The following is a 16,764-nucleotide window of genomic DNA, read 5'->3' on the forward strand; positions in this document are numbered from 1 at the left end:
CTCTGATCTCTTTCTCTTTCTCTTTCTCTTTCTCTCTATTGAATCCTCCTTTGTTCTCATTCTCAACTTCATTCCATACTTGTTTTCCATCATGGGTTGTGGCATCTCAACCTTTGAAGCAGAAGATGCATCCCTGGGTCACGGTCACCGTTCCAACCGGGTCAGACATCATGTTATTGTTCCCCCCGTTGCAGAAAACAAGAAGGATTTAGACAATGGCGATGAGGGTGTTGATAAGGACGTTGTCGGTGACGTCTTGGAGGTGAAGCAGCCATTGGGTGATGAAAAAGGGAAGACAAAAGAGGAAAGATCTAATGACGAGATGTTGAAAGAGAAACATGTAGTAGATACAAAGGAGGACGATAGGGTGTTTGAGAGAAGAGAAAAAGAAAAGCATGGTAGCGATGACAAACATGCAAAGAATGTAAAGAATGAAGAAGAGCATGAAGAGAATAATTGTAGGGACGATAGCTTCATTGGCACTGCTTCACCAAGTTTTAGGGATTATTGCAATGGTCATGACTCTGGGGATCGAAGTTCTGACGGAGAATCCAATGATTGTGACTCGAGGGAAAGCACCAAGAATAGTAGTGAGTGATCTGCCATATATTTTTTTTATACCAATTTGACTAGTCGGTCTAATGATTCTGAACTTCAACTTTTTGAGTCGGAGTTTAATCATAATTAAAATTTTTAATCATGTATTTTGTGGGAATGCCATATGTTTTAAGTTATATCCTCCACCGTTTTCATCATATTCATATTAAACTATGATAGATGTGAATAAGGCTGTAAATGGATTCTAATTAAGCTTGCTTCTTTTCTTGTAGGTGATGATGGTTCAACAAACAGACAGAATAAGTCAGAAAATGAGGAAATTCTCAATTCCAACAAGGTAGTCATGGTTCCATAGCTTGTGTTGCTTCCCATTTGTTTAGTTCTTCAATAAATAATTAGATGTAATTATTTTTGTCTTTTGTGAACTAATTTAATATTAATTTGTTGTATTTATAATTAAATGATTACCTAGATGACATGTTTAAAGGACCGAATTAACGAAGTTTTACTAAATTAGATACTTTGAACTCTGAATCTATGTTGAAAGATATTTTTTTGGTTCTACCTTGTTCGTTAAACTCTGATTTTATGCCTTATAACAGGGAATCGAGAAGAAAGAGAGAAGCAGAAGATTATTTAGAAATATTATGAATAAGGGAAAGACAACTGAGAAGAAAAATCTGCTGAACTTCGGTTGCTACAACTCTAGCACTGAATCCTATGCTAAAGATTCTTTTAACAAAACAATTGGAAAAAATGCATGAGGACATGAGAAAGCAAATATATCCTCCATCAGGGTTATTATTTTCTCCCGGGATCTTAACTTTATACTTCAAAATGGTTACTGATTTGGTTTAGAAGATAAACAAAAGTTGTCATCGTTTATATATAAATGTAGAATATCTAATGTAATTTTGAGTATATTACTAACATCAATTTTGCTCTCATTCCCCCTAAAATTGCTTGGTGATATATATACCTGTCAATTGTGATTGCTTCTCAGTTCTCACTTTGCTTTAATTAATTTCTCATGTTTTCTATTTGTCTATTGCGTATTATCTCTTTAGATTAGCGGTAAATATTTAAAAGGCAAGGCTAATAGAAGAAAAGTAATTCTTTTATTTTGTTTTATTCCCAATGAGAAGTAAAATGATTCTTAGAGTATGAAATTTTGTTCGTGCCCATTATTGGAATTTTAATTCATAATTAACAATTGTCTTCTATGTTTAAATTTGTGTAAATAAAAAAGGATAAATCAACTTCACCTTTGTATATATGTATGTATGCATACATTACCTATCCCCCAAGCGAGGGTACATGAGGAGGATTGGTGTTAGATGTAGTGTGCCAAAAAAATATCATATGAGATGAACCCTTATAATTTTTTGTTTGAGCTTATCTTTCTTATCGACGCATTGCATCAAATCCCAAGTGTAGTGAAAAATAGGTTAGGGTCCTTGTCCAAGGTAAGGCACCACATGTTCACCCGAATTTGGTGACAAATATGCTAGGGTCCTAAACATTTATGGGCGACTATGGTGGGCAAGAAAGGAATAAAGGATAAGGATGCATTGATAAGTTGGAACATCATAATCTTAACATGTAAGTTGAGTGAGTTAGCATATGTTTTTGTAAGAAGGAGAGTGAATATTGTGTACTTGCAAGAGACTAAGTGGGTTGGAGAAGAGGCTAAAATGGAAGGTATCATATTCAAGTTATAGTACACACATATAAACAAGAGCAAAATTAGGGTGTGAATTATGATCAATAAAAAATTAAGAGACAGTGTTACTAGTGTCAAAAGAAAACATGACAGGATAATTTTAGTTAAACTTGTCATGGATGATTCAATTTTTAATATCTTGAGTGTGTACGCCCCTGAGTTGGACTATAAGTATTCAATAAGAACCAATTTTATGAAGATTTGAAGGAGATACCATGCAAGGAGGAGGTTTTCACAAGAGTAGATCTAAATGGACATGTTGGACAAAGTAGTTGTGATTTTGATAGAATTCATGGAGGTTTTGACTGTGAGATGTGAAATAAGCCTAGAGAAGATATCTTGAATGTTGCACTAGTTTATGATTTGATGTTGGCAAACATATTTTTTCGTAAAAAAGTCACATTTAATCATTTATTGTTGCCACCAAATTATAGCCAGATTAATTTTTTTCTTACTAGATAAGAAGATAAAACCTCATGTGTAGATTGTAAAGTCTACCCTAGAGAATTTATCGCTACGCAACATAAGTTGGTGGTTTTAGAGATTTAGTTAAACAAAATACAAAAAATGAAAAATAATCCTCAAACCCAAGAATAAGATGGTGAAATCTATTAGAGGAAAAATAAATAAAGTTTTATAAAAGAATGCTTCAAGAATAACCATGACAGTTAGATGGAGAAGCAAATTAAATATGGAACAAAGAGGTGTAATAGGCAATTAAACAAAAAAATATTGCTTTAGATGTTTGGATAAATATATTGTTAAGGAGAACTTGCAAAAGTTTAGATTGACCATAAATTCTAAGAAAGAAGTGTGAGAGGATAAAGGAAAAGTTTTATCCAATTTGTACAAAAAACTTAGGAGCAAAGAAGGTGAAAAAGGTATATATAGAGTTGTAAAATAAGGGATAAGAAAAGTAAAGACTTGACCTAGGTTTGATGCATCAAGAACAAGAATACAAAACTTTTGGTAAAAGATACAGAAGTTAAATAAACATGGATGAACTATTTTAACAAAGTTTTTAACGGAGATAGCAACAAAAGTGATGGGGATCTTGAGAATGCCTAAAATGATTTGGACAAATGATTTATGTATAGAATTGAAGTGCAAGACATTATAGAGACATTAAAGATGATGAAGACTAGTAAGGTTGGGAACCCGATGACGTCCCTATGAAAGTGTGGAGATGTCTGCTGTAAGAACCCGCACATTTAATTTAGGAAATTAAGTAAATTAGATATGAGAATTAGGAAATAATTCTATAATTGACCCTAATAATTATGAGAAGGCTTAAATAATTATAGGAAATGTGAAATAACACTGAAAGTTGCTCTTCTGACGAAAAGTGCAGATACCGGTTCTGCTCCACGGTATAAAAGCGTACCGATGAAGTATCCCAGAAAATTATAATAAGTGCATGAATATTCCTAGAATAATATGTAAGACTAGTAAAACAAGTTTCAAGTCAAAATCACGAGAACTGATGTTAGAACTAATACTGTCAGCGTGAAAACGCGTACCGGAAAGATGCTGCGAAAATAAAATAAAAATATGACAAATCTTAGAAAAATGAGAAGGTTCAGAATCCTAAGTATGGGAAAAAAATGCTAAGCGTAACTATTAGCGCTAATACTGAGCGATTAAAACTTAAGTGAGCTATATAAGGGGTGGCACATGATCCTAGGTCAGAAAATTTGCATTCATACGTGACCCTTATGCCTCCACTTCTGAGTTTGTGCTCTCCAAGCTTTCCACCTCCATTTTCTTCAAGAACAAGCCCAAGTGATCACATTTCTCCACTCTTTCTTCATCAAATCACCATGGTTGAGTGTAATTAAGACTTGGGTGGGAGAAAAGCTCTTATGTTCTGAGTTAGGTTCTGTTTTGGGAGTGTTGGGAGGGTTGAGTTCATGAGCCTTATTGTGGGAACCATTTCCTTGAGTGTTGGAGCTTCAAGGTGTGATTTTTGGTGAGAAAGAACCAACATTTGACCACCATTTTCGTGCTCTTGCAAAGTCAGAACTTTGAGCCTTGTTGGAGAGCTCCAAGAGCCTATTTTTTTTGCTGCTTTGAGACCTCCATAGCTATACCTTGATCATTCCTCTTGAAATCCATAATTTTAGCTTGTTTAAGTCACTAAATGAGGGAACTTTGATTAATCAAGTTAAAAGTGATTAATTTATGCATGTTTAATGCTTTGGAACTTCTGTTTTTGAGAAAATCGGGCCTTGGATCATTAGGAACCTTTCCCACCTCAGATTATGCAGAAATCTGCTACAGAATTCTGTTCTACGCGCGTGGGAATTGATTCCCTTCTGTTGGGAATCGATTTCCAAGTGCAGGAATGGATTCCCCATGTTTGGGAATCGATTCCTACCTGTGACAACAACGACCTAGTATAGTAAAATCGTGATATCTCAAGCTACAGAGCTCCAAATTGAGTGAGGTTTGGACCTATGTAAAGATAACACATAGGGCTAAAATTATGGAAAATTTCATAGCCATTGGATAAGTGGTTTGGTCGTAGTGTTGGTTTAAAGTCGCGACTTGATTGCTGGAAATTCAGTTTGCAGCAGTTACTTTGCAAAAAATATAACCGGAGTTATACAACTCCGATTGAGACATAAAATATATCGTTGGAAACCTTAAGATGTCTAGTTTAACATAGTAAAATCTTAGAATATTTCATAAAGAGATGAAATTGTAGTCTTGAAAATGGTAAAGATAGTTTAGTGCTTGTGGCTTTGAAAAGAGCCAGCAGTAAGCGAAACGAAAAAGAAATAATGTTCGTTTTAAATCAGAAAAGCTATGATATATTTATTGATAGTATGAATGTTATGAAAACAGATCTTTGACCTTGCTGGACACTGTTATTACTTGTGCCTTTGCACACCGAGTTGTGAGGGAGGGTTTAGCTTGCGAGGTAAGCTTTCGTGTCCTCGGTTTAGCCATTGCTGGTTCCACCATACCCCATGGAGGAATGGTTTATATGCATGATGTGTTTTCATGTGTTGATTTATTGAAATGCTACTGAGCCGTTAAGTGTAAATGCCTTATGATATGTATGTGGTGTTTTGCCTAGACGGGAATATGATCATGTGGGCAGGTACGACATGGGTGTGTACTGATGTGGGTAATAGACGTATTCCTGCATTTCTCTGGCCAGTAGAATAGTTACAACACACATGACATGATTATATGTTGCATTGCACTGATTTTGGAACTTATATTATTAAACTGCTTTTGAACTTATATTATTAAACTGCTTTTGAACTTATATTGCACATGTAAGTGAGCTTGGGGTGGAGAGATCTTGAGGACCCCTTGTCTTACTGAGATTTATGTTTAGAGATCTCACCCCACGTTTAGGGCATATTCTCAAGTTCAGGTACCTCAGGGGCTGATGCCTCGTCCTGCAGGAGGCCGGAGCTTAGTTGACTATTGCATGCTGATACTACTGCTATGATTGGATGCTGCTTATGTTTAGCTACATTTTATGGTTTATTGAGCTGAGACATTGTTGGGCTTTGTTGCCTTATTTGGTGAGCATGGGGGTTGTCTATGCCACATTGATTGACTCTGTTTTATTTTAGCATTGAATTGTATAATTGTATCAGGATGATGGTCCGGACTACGTGTTGTAGTTCCGTGACTCAGAAACCCACTTATTTATATATTGAGGTTATTCAGTGTATTTAGCCTTATTGCAATTTACATATAGGAGATGTTTTATGAAAAGAATTAAGTAATCAACTTGGTAATATTAATGACGTCATAATTGAAAAGAAAAAGTTATGCAGCATTTTTAATTAAGCGTGGCTTAATACGATGACATGTTAACAAACTGGGTATACACGGGGTGTTACATCTGCAGAATGTGACAATAAGTTGGTTGACAAATCTTTTTGATAAGATTCTTCAAACTCATAAGAAGATGCCTATTGTATGGAGGAATAGTCTGCTTGTGCTTATTTACAAAAACAAGGGAGATATCTAGAATTATTCTAAGTATAAAGGCATTAAGCTTATAACCATTCTATGAAGTGTGAGAAAAAGTTATTGAATGTAGCTTAAGATTAAAGACCAAGGTCCTTATAAATAAATTTGGATTTATGTCAGAAAGATGTACCATGAAGACTATTTTCTTGATACAACAATTGATAGAAAGATATCGAGAAATTAATATAGACCTACATATGGTGTTTATTGATCTCGAGAAGACATATGATAGGGTTCAAAAAAAGGTTCTTTGATAGGTTCTTGAGAAGAAAAAATATCATTAAATTATGTAGAGACAGTATGTATGATGGTGCTACTACATGTGTAAAAACTTGTAATGAGATATTAGGTTATTTTCCTATTAAGGTAGGTGTACACCAATATCTTACTTAGAGTTCTTATCTTTTTGCCATAGTCATAGAGAAATTTTCATGTGACATCCAAGACGAAGTGCCATGGTATATGATATTTGCATGTTATATTGTGCGTATTGATGGGACAAAGGTTATTGTTAACAAAATACTAGAATTATGGATAAAGCATGTTAGAGTTTATAGGATTTATGTTAAGTCGTAGTAAGACTGAGTATATGAAGTGAGTTTTCTCTAGTAAGAGATTGAGATTGAGATTCCATGCATTTGGATAAGAGGTACTCGAGAAAGATATTTCTAGATATCTAGGATTAATTTTACAAAAGGATGGAGAGATTTATGAGGATGTAAATCATAGAATGATAGTAGGTTGGATGAAATGGTGTATTGCATCAAGGTTTTTGTATGATGTGGAGGCTCGCAATGTTTTATGGAAAGTTTTATACAACAACAGTAAGGCATGCAATGTTGTACGAAGCAAAATTACTATAATTTTACTAGCTTTTAGTTTATTCTAATGTTTTCCTTTGGAACATTAGTTTGTAAGTTTATTTGTTATATGAAAGGAGAAATGCAGAAATAGTTCATGTGAAGTATTTAGTTATGGAATTATTATTTTGTAGGAAGGTTTTAGGTTTTGGTAATAGGGTAATTACAAAGGAAAATATGTTGTAATCATTCAACATTCATTTTGAATCTTTTCTTAATCTTCAAAAAAAAAATTTGCTATGCTTATAATGGAAGATATTGTGTTTCTGTTTTAAATGCCAAGGTTATTTTTCTTCAATGGACCAAACAATAAAATTATGAGACTGATTGTCGAACTTTTTTTTTTTTACTTGTACTTCGCTGCCTAACTATGTTTTCTTTTTCATTTTTAACTGATATATTTTCATCGATAAATGATGCCATATTTTTGTATTTTATTTTTTGCTTTTAAGATTTTGTGGAGAAAGTCCTAAGAATAAAATTGTTATTTTCATCATTTTGTTCACAAAATCGTGAAAATATAAAATAAAATAAAAATAAGGTGGCATTCTTGTAATTACTGGTGAAAAACATGTGAATTTAAAATGAAAACAAAAAATAAATCAAACAATACCTTATTGTTCCTTTATCACACAGTGTCATGCCATCAATGCATCAATTTATGTACTTATTGCATAGTCTTGTATTATTACGACTCAAATTTCAAGTTATGATAAGTGTATAAACTACCTTTATAATAACATAATTTAGTAAAATTGATAATTAGGAAATTTCCATGAAATGAAGAGTTAAATTAGATTAGAAATCTAATTTTTATAGTTAAGTCTCTTCTTAGATAAAAGTGCAATTACAATGAGTTTTGGGGTAAATGCAATATATGCAAAATTACCTGAAACTTGTAAATAAATTAGTGAGACTAATTTATGATGTTTTATTAAATAAAAACACATGTCTAAAAATATCAAGTATTAGCTAGAAAGCATAAGAATAAAAGATGAAAGTGAGGCTAAATGAGCAAATAATTATTTAGTGAGTTGTTGACTTAGTCAATACAATGTTTAAGTGAATTAAGTCATAATTTTTGACACAAAAAATCGGATCACCATCGATAGCTTCTCCTCCCTCAAAACAGGAAAAAAAATTCTCTATTACCAAAGCTTCAAGAAATCCCAGAGTGGGCTATAGTGAACGTAATCAAGTGATTCCAAAGTCAAAGTTGCTTAGTTTTCTCCCAAGAGCAAAACCCACACCTTATTTTCGGAGTTCAAGTGAGATATTCCCCATTTACAGTTACGAAAATTTGATGGATTCTTGGATTTTGAGAGCATTTCAGTTCATTAGAGCTTAGGAACTTCTTCTCATACCATTCTAAGGTGAATTGTGGTAAGAAATCTTCCTCCTTACAAGTTTTCATGGATTTTTGACAAATCTAGGTTTTGTTATGTGTAAATTCCAAAAATGTTGGTTGGTATGATTTGGACGATGAAATGGCATTGGTTCCTCTGTTAAACATGCTTAGGATTGTTTCATGATAAAGAAAAAACAAAGAAATCACCATTTGAACCATGTTTGGAAAATTGTTCATGAACATAGGGGAGAGAAATTCGATTTTCTTTTTCTTTTTTTCTTTTTGGATTATAATGGTGTGTTTGGTGTTGTTTAATGTTGTAGTGTTGTGTCTTGTGACTTGATAGTTGAGGAACATCCATTGGGGCCAACCATTGTTCAGGACTAGAGTTCTTGAGAGTTACCAAAGAGGGTAAGTCATGCAAATGATGTTTGAGAATAGAATCTAGCCAAATACTTGATGTTTTATGTGTTTTATATGTTGTTGATCACATTTCCACCATTTGACATAGGTTGCTTTGTGTGGTTGGTTATGATTGAGACTCTGACAGTAGAAAATAGCAGTTAACGGAAGTCTACAATAGGTAAAATTCTAGACCTTGGGGTTAATCCCTTTGTGTGTTTCATCATACTCCATTGGAGTAATGGTTATAGTGATAAATGTGTATAATAGTATTAGAACATGACATCATGCATTTACAGAACATTGACAATGATGAATGAGATATATGTATGTTGTGAGAATTCTTTGGCTAGTAGAACCACATTTGTCTATTTTCCTTAGAGCACAACCCCTTGAGGGACTCCTTGCGATGTAGTTACGTAAGAGTGCAGTCTTAAATGGGACTCTATATGGTGAATGAATATCAAAGAGTAATACCCGAATATCTCTTGTAAATAGACTATAGATGAACTTTCCTTGGAGCATAGCCCCTTAAGGGACTCCTTGTGGAATATTTCCTAGGAGTGCAGCCTTAAGTGGGACACTAAGAAAATACCAAAGAGATATAGCCTTAAATATAATCTCTTGAAAGTCCCGTAATACAGAACAGAGTAAATAGAATAATAATGACAGAGAATGTATTGTATCCTATGTTATTTTACTGTTGATGCACATGAAGTGAACTATAGGATGGAGTGACCCTCCAAGAACCCTTAGTTTACTGAGATTTTTAGCTCATTAGTGTTTGGGGATATATTTCTGGTACCTCCACAAATGGAGAGGGAGCATCCCGTGGCAAGAAGCCCACTTAGATGTTATGACATAGCATGTGGATTTTCCATTTATGTTTTGATGTAGATATCATGTAAACAAATTTATTTTGAGTATTCACATGATATGTGCATTTGAGACCTAGATATTGGTCATATGTATTTTGTATAACCCGATTAAGTATATTTGTTAGAAAACAATGTAATTGGATTATGTAATCTAAAGATTTATTGATGTTTATGTCCATGAGATTATGATTATGTAATTGGACTTTCATGTTAAGATGTACAATGTAAAGTAGATGTTCACAAGGATGAATGTCATCATATGAACATATGTATGAAACACGCATGCTTATAAGGTTGCTTGAGATGCAAGCTATGAAAATGAATGCCTATTCATATAGAATGTTAGGTGATGTGATGAGATGAATATGAAAACAATAGTGAAGGATTGATATCTTGTTATGAGTATGAACCATAGCACGAAAATGTTGCATGTATGTGAATGGTGGTGTCCAGATTGAGGTTTAAGTCATGTGATGATCGACCTAACCAGAAAATGGCTAAGTCATCCAATGATGAATGTAAGATCAACATTTGGATCCTTAATATTCAAATATATATTTATGCAAGAAAGCATTATTATGCATGTTAACATTGGACCATAGAATGTGAATGTTGATGTTTTATTGTAACGTACCAAGTATATGTGAGGCCTATGTAAATGTAACATTAGGTAATCCAATAATAAAAGTAATGTATGTTGATACCAAATGATTATGAGAGTCACAAGATGATTTAAGGACATAAAAGTTATATATGGATCACGAAAGAAATATGTAAGCCATGAGGCATAACTTATAAGATTGAATTATGTAAGTAAAATGAAAGAATCATAAGATATGCTCAAAAAAGGCCATATAAGAATTATGACAATGTACGATAAAGATGAGAATGAGATATTGGTCAATTAGGTACCATAATGGGTTGAGATAACCCTTAACTTAAGAATGCAGCAAAGTGCTGCCCATTTTTATTATTGGGCTTAGTATGACAACCATCTTAGAATATTCATAATTCACTCAATTCTCAATCAAATGGAACGTGTGTGGTATCAAATTAAAGCTTAAGATGTTCACTTTCATGTCCTAAAATATGGAAATTCTATGGGTTGAAAGTCATTCCCAGATTTTGAAATAAGGAACATTGTCCACGTTCATAATTGAACTGGCAGATTTGGGTCAATTTTTGTAACGGCCGTAACTCTTTAGTTCCTTAACCAAACAGGGTATATTATATATCAAATTAAATCCCTAGGAGTCTAGTTTATTGTCTCAAAAGTTTAGAATTTTATTGACAGTGAAACATTCCCAATTTAATTTTGTGGTTGCTACCCTGTTTTTGGAAGTGCGGTTTGAAAGCAGTTGGCTTGTGACAAATGTATCTTGAGTTATACAGATCCAATCAAAGTTTAAAATATGTCGTTAGAAATCTTGATACATCTAGTTTAACATAGTAAAAGATGAGAATTTATGAAAAAGAGTTGAAGTCCCAATTTTAGAAAATGTAATGACTGTTCAGTGCTAAGCCTGAATAAAAAAGTTTTGTGCCATGTTGGTTTATGGGGACTATACATGGTAATGAGTTATAAGTAAGGTGTTATATATTTTAGCAATGTATGACGCTTTCAATTCATGTATGAGTTATAATTAAAGTATTTGAATTAAATGGATGCAGAATTTGATTATTAGCCGTAAACAAAAATTAATAGAAAAGAAAAAGTTTATTCGTAATTTAATTCAATTACTTTAATTGTAACTATGCTTAATATCATACACACACCTTCGAATTATCTAGCAAGCCTAACTAGCATGAAAATACTTTATTTTATGAATGAAAATAATATTAATATAATTAAAGTGTTTGCGCGAAGATATAAAAATAATCACAAATCAATAATATTACTTTACAAAAAATGTATGTTTTTTTAAAAAAATCATAAATCAAATTATTATCACAATTTTTTTCATCAAATTTATAAAAAAAGTCATACTGGATTGATTTTTTTTTCCTTTTCTCTTTTTGTGAGATTCGCGCATTAAATATTTTGTACATATAACATTATTGATCCTAAATATTTTATCGATGAAATTATGAATTCTGACCAACATGAAGTGTCAAAGAAAATATAGTGTAGCTTAATGGTTGGAGATTTAAATATAACTAAGGAGGGTTTTGTTCCTGCTCCCACTACAAAAAAATATGTTATTCGTGGAGGTTATTTTGTGGAGGTTTATAAAACCCCCAACAATTATGTATATAGTGGCATTTTCAGAGGACGCCACATTTTATTTCCATCTTTTTAAAGTTTTTATAATTTTCTAGCACGTTCTGACCTCCACACTATTTGTATTCTCAAAGTTTTTAAATTTTTTTCCATTATAACTTTTTTTAACGGATAATAAAATTCCCAAGTTTCAAAGAACGAATGGTTACATCCTCTCTGCTTCTTCACACGATGCCTCCTCCTCCCTCGCTTTCTACTCCAAAGTAACCTTAACAAGCTCACACACTCTCTCGTTCATTCTTGCCTCTGTTATCTTCGTTTTGATCTTTTCTTTGTTTTTGCGAATTTGTTGCTTTGAAGGTTCAATTCCGATTCCAACGATCAGGTTCTAGAGAGAAGCAGTAGTTAGAGTTTCAGAGAGAGCTCTGTTTCCAGCACTTCCAATAAGTCTTCCTCTTCCTCACTCACAAACAAAGACGGTGATTCATCGGAGGATGATGAGATCAGATCACGAAGCGTATCGTTCTCTGCAGTCGCTCGTTACCATCAGATGAAGTTCAAGGTTCCTTCTATATATCTTCTCATGGATTCTCTTTTATAATTTGTTCTTCTTCATTATCTGGAATAATTTGTGGAAGGCTACGAGGCGTGTTGAATCTCAGATGTTGTATGAGATTGAATTAAGAATTGATATAGAACTGGTAATTTTAGCTGTGCCTTCCCCTATGTGTTTTTTTTTGCTTGTGAACGTGACTTGATTTTGGGTATTTTCTTCAATTTTTATGAAACTTTAATCAATAATATGTTCTCTGTTTTATTTGGTCATGACTCGTAGATTGTTGCTCTGATCCAATACTTTAACTTCTGACTTTGATGCAAATGCTGCATTCTTCTGCAACACTCTTTCTTACCTATGATGATGGGTTGTATGAAAGGTTTGTTATTATTATTATTATTATTATTATTATTATTATTATTATTATTATTATTGTAGTGACATTATTATTATTGTGGTAATGAGGTGGTAGTGCAGATGGGGAAAGCACCATGTTTTGATAAACATGGAGTGAGGAGGGCAGCTTGGACTCCTGAAGAAGATGAAGCATTGGTTGAGTACATTAAGAAGCATGGCCATGGAGGTTAGCGTACACTCCCCAAGCAAGCAGGTGCAAGTTCCTATCCCCTTTCATTCTTGTTCTTTTTCTTCTACGCATCTGTATTATGCTTGTTTTCTTTCTTAGTTTTGAGCTTTTGGAACTTTTGAAGGTAGGGGAAAATAGGGCTTACGGTAGAAAATCTTGGTAGGTGTCTTTTATTTTGATATTGCTTTGCTGCTGTAATGTCTGATCAATTTTGTTGGCTCTCCTGCATTTCCACTTTCCACCTCTCCAACACTCATCATGATTGGGCTGTAATTACAACATCATGGGGACACATACATCAATTGTTGAGTGCTAACTGCTAGGTACTAAGTTCTAATGCATAAAAGAGACTTTCAATTTCAATCATGAATTGATTGCTAATAAATATAACTGATGCATTCTGTGGTAGTATAGGTATTTTAGTAGGGGTTAGTATTAGTTTAGCAATAACTCACTTCATTCCCATCTTAGCAAAAACAAGTTCGCATTGGAAAGATTTTCCTTGACCTTTGCCTCCCCAGATACCACGGATGCGAGGAACCTGTAAAAATAATGAAACATGTTAAATGTGTTTCCCTATTTTATAAAAGTCTTAGGATAGTATGTGTGGGAATCGTATAACTAATTACATGCCTTGATGTTGGGCAGGGACATGAAGTTCTTAGTGATGTGAACAACGAGCTTGTCCATAAAACTGATTGTTTTACAATCATTTGTTCACATAATTAATAAGTGGATTCTGTTTTACAATATGCATCTATTAAAGCCCTCACTTTATTGATTATAAATTATTAACAGGCCTTTTCAGTATCAATAGCATCAAAATTATGGTCATAAGGTTAAAGGAGGGTGGCTGCTCTTCCTCTTTGGTTTTATTCTAACACCAAAATTTAACTTATATAAATTAGGTCTGCAACTATTTACCAAATTCCTCAACTACTCCAGCCAAATTCCATATTAACCTCCCCTATGTTGGATTCCTTTTTTTATTAATAGTATTTGATTCTTTTTGGACTCTGCATTACCTACGAGGGACATATATCTCTATTGGCAGACAGATACATCATGACCAATTCCATTCAGGTATTCCATGCCTTGTCCATTTAATTGGTTCAGTTTGGATTGTTATATTCATGGGTCAATTTGACAGATGAACATCCTTCCTTACCATGATGGGTAAGTTTAGCCCATTCTGATTTAATTTTTGAGATAATTTTAATTTAATTTATTTGATTATTTATGGTTCATATAAATAGGTGGTGGGCCCCTTCAAAATTTGACCCTGTGAAGTCACCTATGCTTTTCTTCAAGGCAGGCCAGCCGGTGATCCCTCCATTACTACCAGATCGAGGCCTGGATATGGTTTTGGAGCACATGGTAATTTCTTTGCATTCTATTCCTCTTCAATGTTAGGAACTAGGAACTGATGTAATCTATAGCTCTTAAGTTAACTTGATTGAGTATGAAACAATTACCAATTACAAGTATTGTGTTAATTGACCCTATAGTTTTTTGCTTCTGCTGAGTTTTGTACATTTAGTTCTATAATTATTTTTCCCGGCAATGTATAAAAGTAAAAACAAAAACAAAAGAACATGCTCATTTTTTGTTGGAGAAGGTGAGGTGAGATGCTTATGACAATTAGAGATCGAGTTTGTTCTCAATTGTTTGTTGGAGAAGGTGCTTTCCTCATTGTTGAAAGGAAAAGAAGATGCTCATTTTTTTGGTTTTGGAGGGGGGGGGTCCCTAGTTCTATAAAAAAATAAAACTATTGTTGCCATCGATTCTCTCGTGATTACATGGCTGCTATGATCTTGAATGTCAACCTCATTTAGCCTCCATCTGGTCTTTTTACGAAAGGACAGGCATGAGCACAAACATCTCTTGTTGATACTTGATTAAAGTATATAACTTTACTTCAAAAAACATGTATAAATGACCTCTTTATTGAAAAAGATCTATAGTTGACCTCTTTATATGATAGATAAAGGAAATTAGCACTGAGAATATAGATTGGTCAACATGCTCTTCCCTTTTCAATTGATTTTCAATTGATACATCTGTATTTGGGAACTATCTCGAGTATTAGCAGAATATTTATAAGTATCTCCTCGTTTTTTTCTTTTTTTTTGTTTCCTAGCCCCTTTTTTACCCTTGTGCGATGGATGAGAAAATTTTGGACTTTGATTTACCCGTGAAAATAAGATGTGAAGATCCTGGATGCGAAAGTTGTTAAGTAGAAGAGAAAAAATTAAAATAAATAAATAAATAAAATTTGATTTGATTTTCTGAGATTAATAGATTTTTATTGCTTTTGTTATTAATTTGTTTAATGAAAGATCATATTTTAGAAACCAAAGGAATTAATAGCGTAAAAGAGAATTGTTTATTGGGAATTTATGTTTGACATGATAAAGCTATTGAATTCCTAATTTGCATTCTATTCACTTCCAAGCTATTGATTGAATTAAGAGAACCGGTTATTTTAATGGAGTTATGTATAAGCTGGATTGTTTGAGCAGGGGTGCTGGTTTAGGATATCTTCATTTTGAGAGTTATACTGCATTGGCACCTAAAATTTGTATGCTTTCTATGTTTGAACAAAATCGTTGTTTGTTCTCACGACTCAGTATTTCCTGCATGTATGCTCCTTTTTTGTAAAATTATCAAGTTCTTCTGATCTGTATGGTTAGATTGTGAACGAATTGCTTATTTTTTTATTTTTTTGCAATCAGGTTCATTTACACCTTTCTTGGCCTTGGAGTTACGTTCTGTGTGATCACTTGTTCCGGTCACATTGCTGCTGAAACTGCTAATGGTTGTTGCCTGTATGGATAATTTGTTTGGATAATTTGTTTGGTTTTCGAAATAAATTATTGTTGATGAGATTCATTTTGGGATAAGTAAATTTTAAGTGTGGCTTGAATTTTTTTCAAATAATAAATAAATTTATACTTGAGAAGGTTGTCTTTTATTATTCAAATAAAATCATTTCTCGTAGCTCATTTTTTATTTTTTTTTAAATATAATAAACAAATTGTGGAGGTCTATGTCCTCCAGGAAGTGATAAATGTTGTGGAGGTCTATGAGTGACAGAAAGTCAAATATATTGTGGAGGTTACTAAATCCCCACAAATAATACAACATTTGTGGGGGTCTTAAATCTCCAAAAAGTGTAATATTTGTGGGGGTCTCGAACCTCCAGAAAATACTTCAACAAATTGTGGCCCTGCACAAAAACCCCCCACAAACTATGTTGTGGCGAAGGCAGAACTGGGGGTTTGGGTGAATGCCACAAATGTATTTTGTGGGGGTCAAAGACCTCCATAATATGAAAATATGACCCCCACAAAATGCTTGAATTTTTGTAGTGTCCATACTTTCCACCTATGCTCTTCTACATTTCTAAGACTCTTTAACTAAGTCTTATGGGATGAAACATAAATAGTTACCATTAATAAAAAAAGGTGAATATAATATAATTATTAAAGAAAAAAGAAAAGTGATAAAACAAAATGAGCACACATATATAAGGATCAATATACTTCGGTGTTATGTTTAATTTTAGAGAGTGAATCTATTTATATTTAATAATTTTAATTTATTAATTGTATGAGTCATTACATATAAATG

General features: G+C 33.2%; 1 protein-coding gene and 1 long non-coding RNA gene across 6 annotated transcripts; both read left to right on the forward strand.

Moving 5' to 3' along the window:
• The first annotated feature begins 91 nt into the window (after nucleotides 1-91).
• LOC133290351 (uncharacterized) lies at nucleotides 92-1,322 on the forward strand. The gene is made up of 3 exons (XM_061488422.1): nucleotides 92-590; nucleotides 831-895; nucleotides 1,161-1,322. Exons 1-3 carry the CDS (start codon nucleotides 92-94, stop codon nucleotides 1,320-1,322), a joined length of 726 nt encoding a protein of 241 aa, XP_061344406.1.
• Nucleotides 1,323-8,242: 6,920 nt separating this feature from the next.
• LOC133290352 (uncharacterized) lies at nucleotides 8,243-16,046 on the forward strand. 5 transcript variants are annotated; one of them, XR_009748651.1, is made up of 8 exons: nucleotides 8,243-8,523; nucleotides 8,812-8,899; nucleotides 9,000-9,071; nucleotides 12,350-12,551; nucleotides 12,825-12,924; nucleotides 13,011-14,307; nucleotides 14,388-14,508; nucleotides 15,867-16,046. It is a non-coding gene; the product is annotated as an uncharacterized LOC133290352 (long non-coding RNA). The 5 variants fall into 5 exon arrangements; XR_009748652.1 differs by having other exon boundaries at nucleotides 13,011-14,214; XR_009748648.1 differs by having other exon boundaries at nucleotides 13,011-14,508.
• The last annotated feature ends 718 nt before the right edge of the window (nucleotides 16,047-16,764 follow it).

Source organism: Gastrolobium bilobum, unplaced genomic scaffold (assembly GCF_033153095.1).
Source record: "Gastrolobium bilobum isolate Gb01-03AN ecotype WA unplaced genomic scaffold, APGP_CSIRO_Gbil_v1 utg29950, whole genome shotgun sequence".
NCBI lineage: Eukaryota > Viridiplantae > Streptophyta > Magnoliopsida > Fabales > Fabaceae > Gastrolobium > Gastrolobium bilobum.

What these genes read in the sequence shown, in the direction of transcription:
- LOC133290351 (XM_061488422.1), top strand. Translation starts at nt 92, where the DNA reads ATGGGTTGTGGCATCTCAACCTTTGAAGCAGAAGATGCATCCCTGGGT. An exon ending in GGAAAGCACCAAGAATAGTA is followed by an intron (nt 591 to 830) that starts GTGAGTGATCTG and finishes CTTTTCTTGTAG; the next exon opens with GTGATGATGGTTCAACAAAC. An exon ending in AAATTCTCAATTCCAACAAG is followed by an intron (nt 896 to 1,160) that starts GTAGTCATGGTT and finishes GCCTTATAACAG; the next exon opens with GGAATCGAGAAGAAAGAGAG.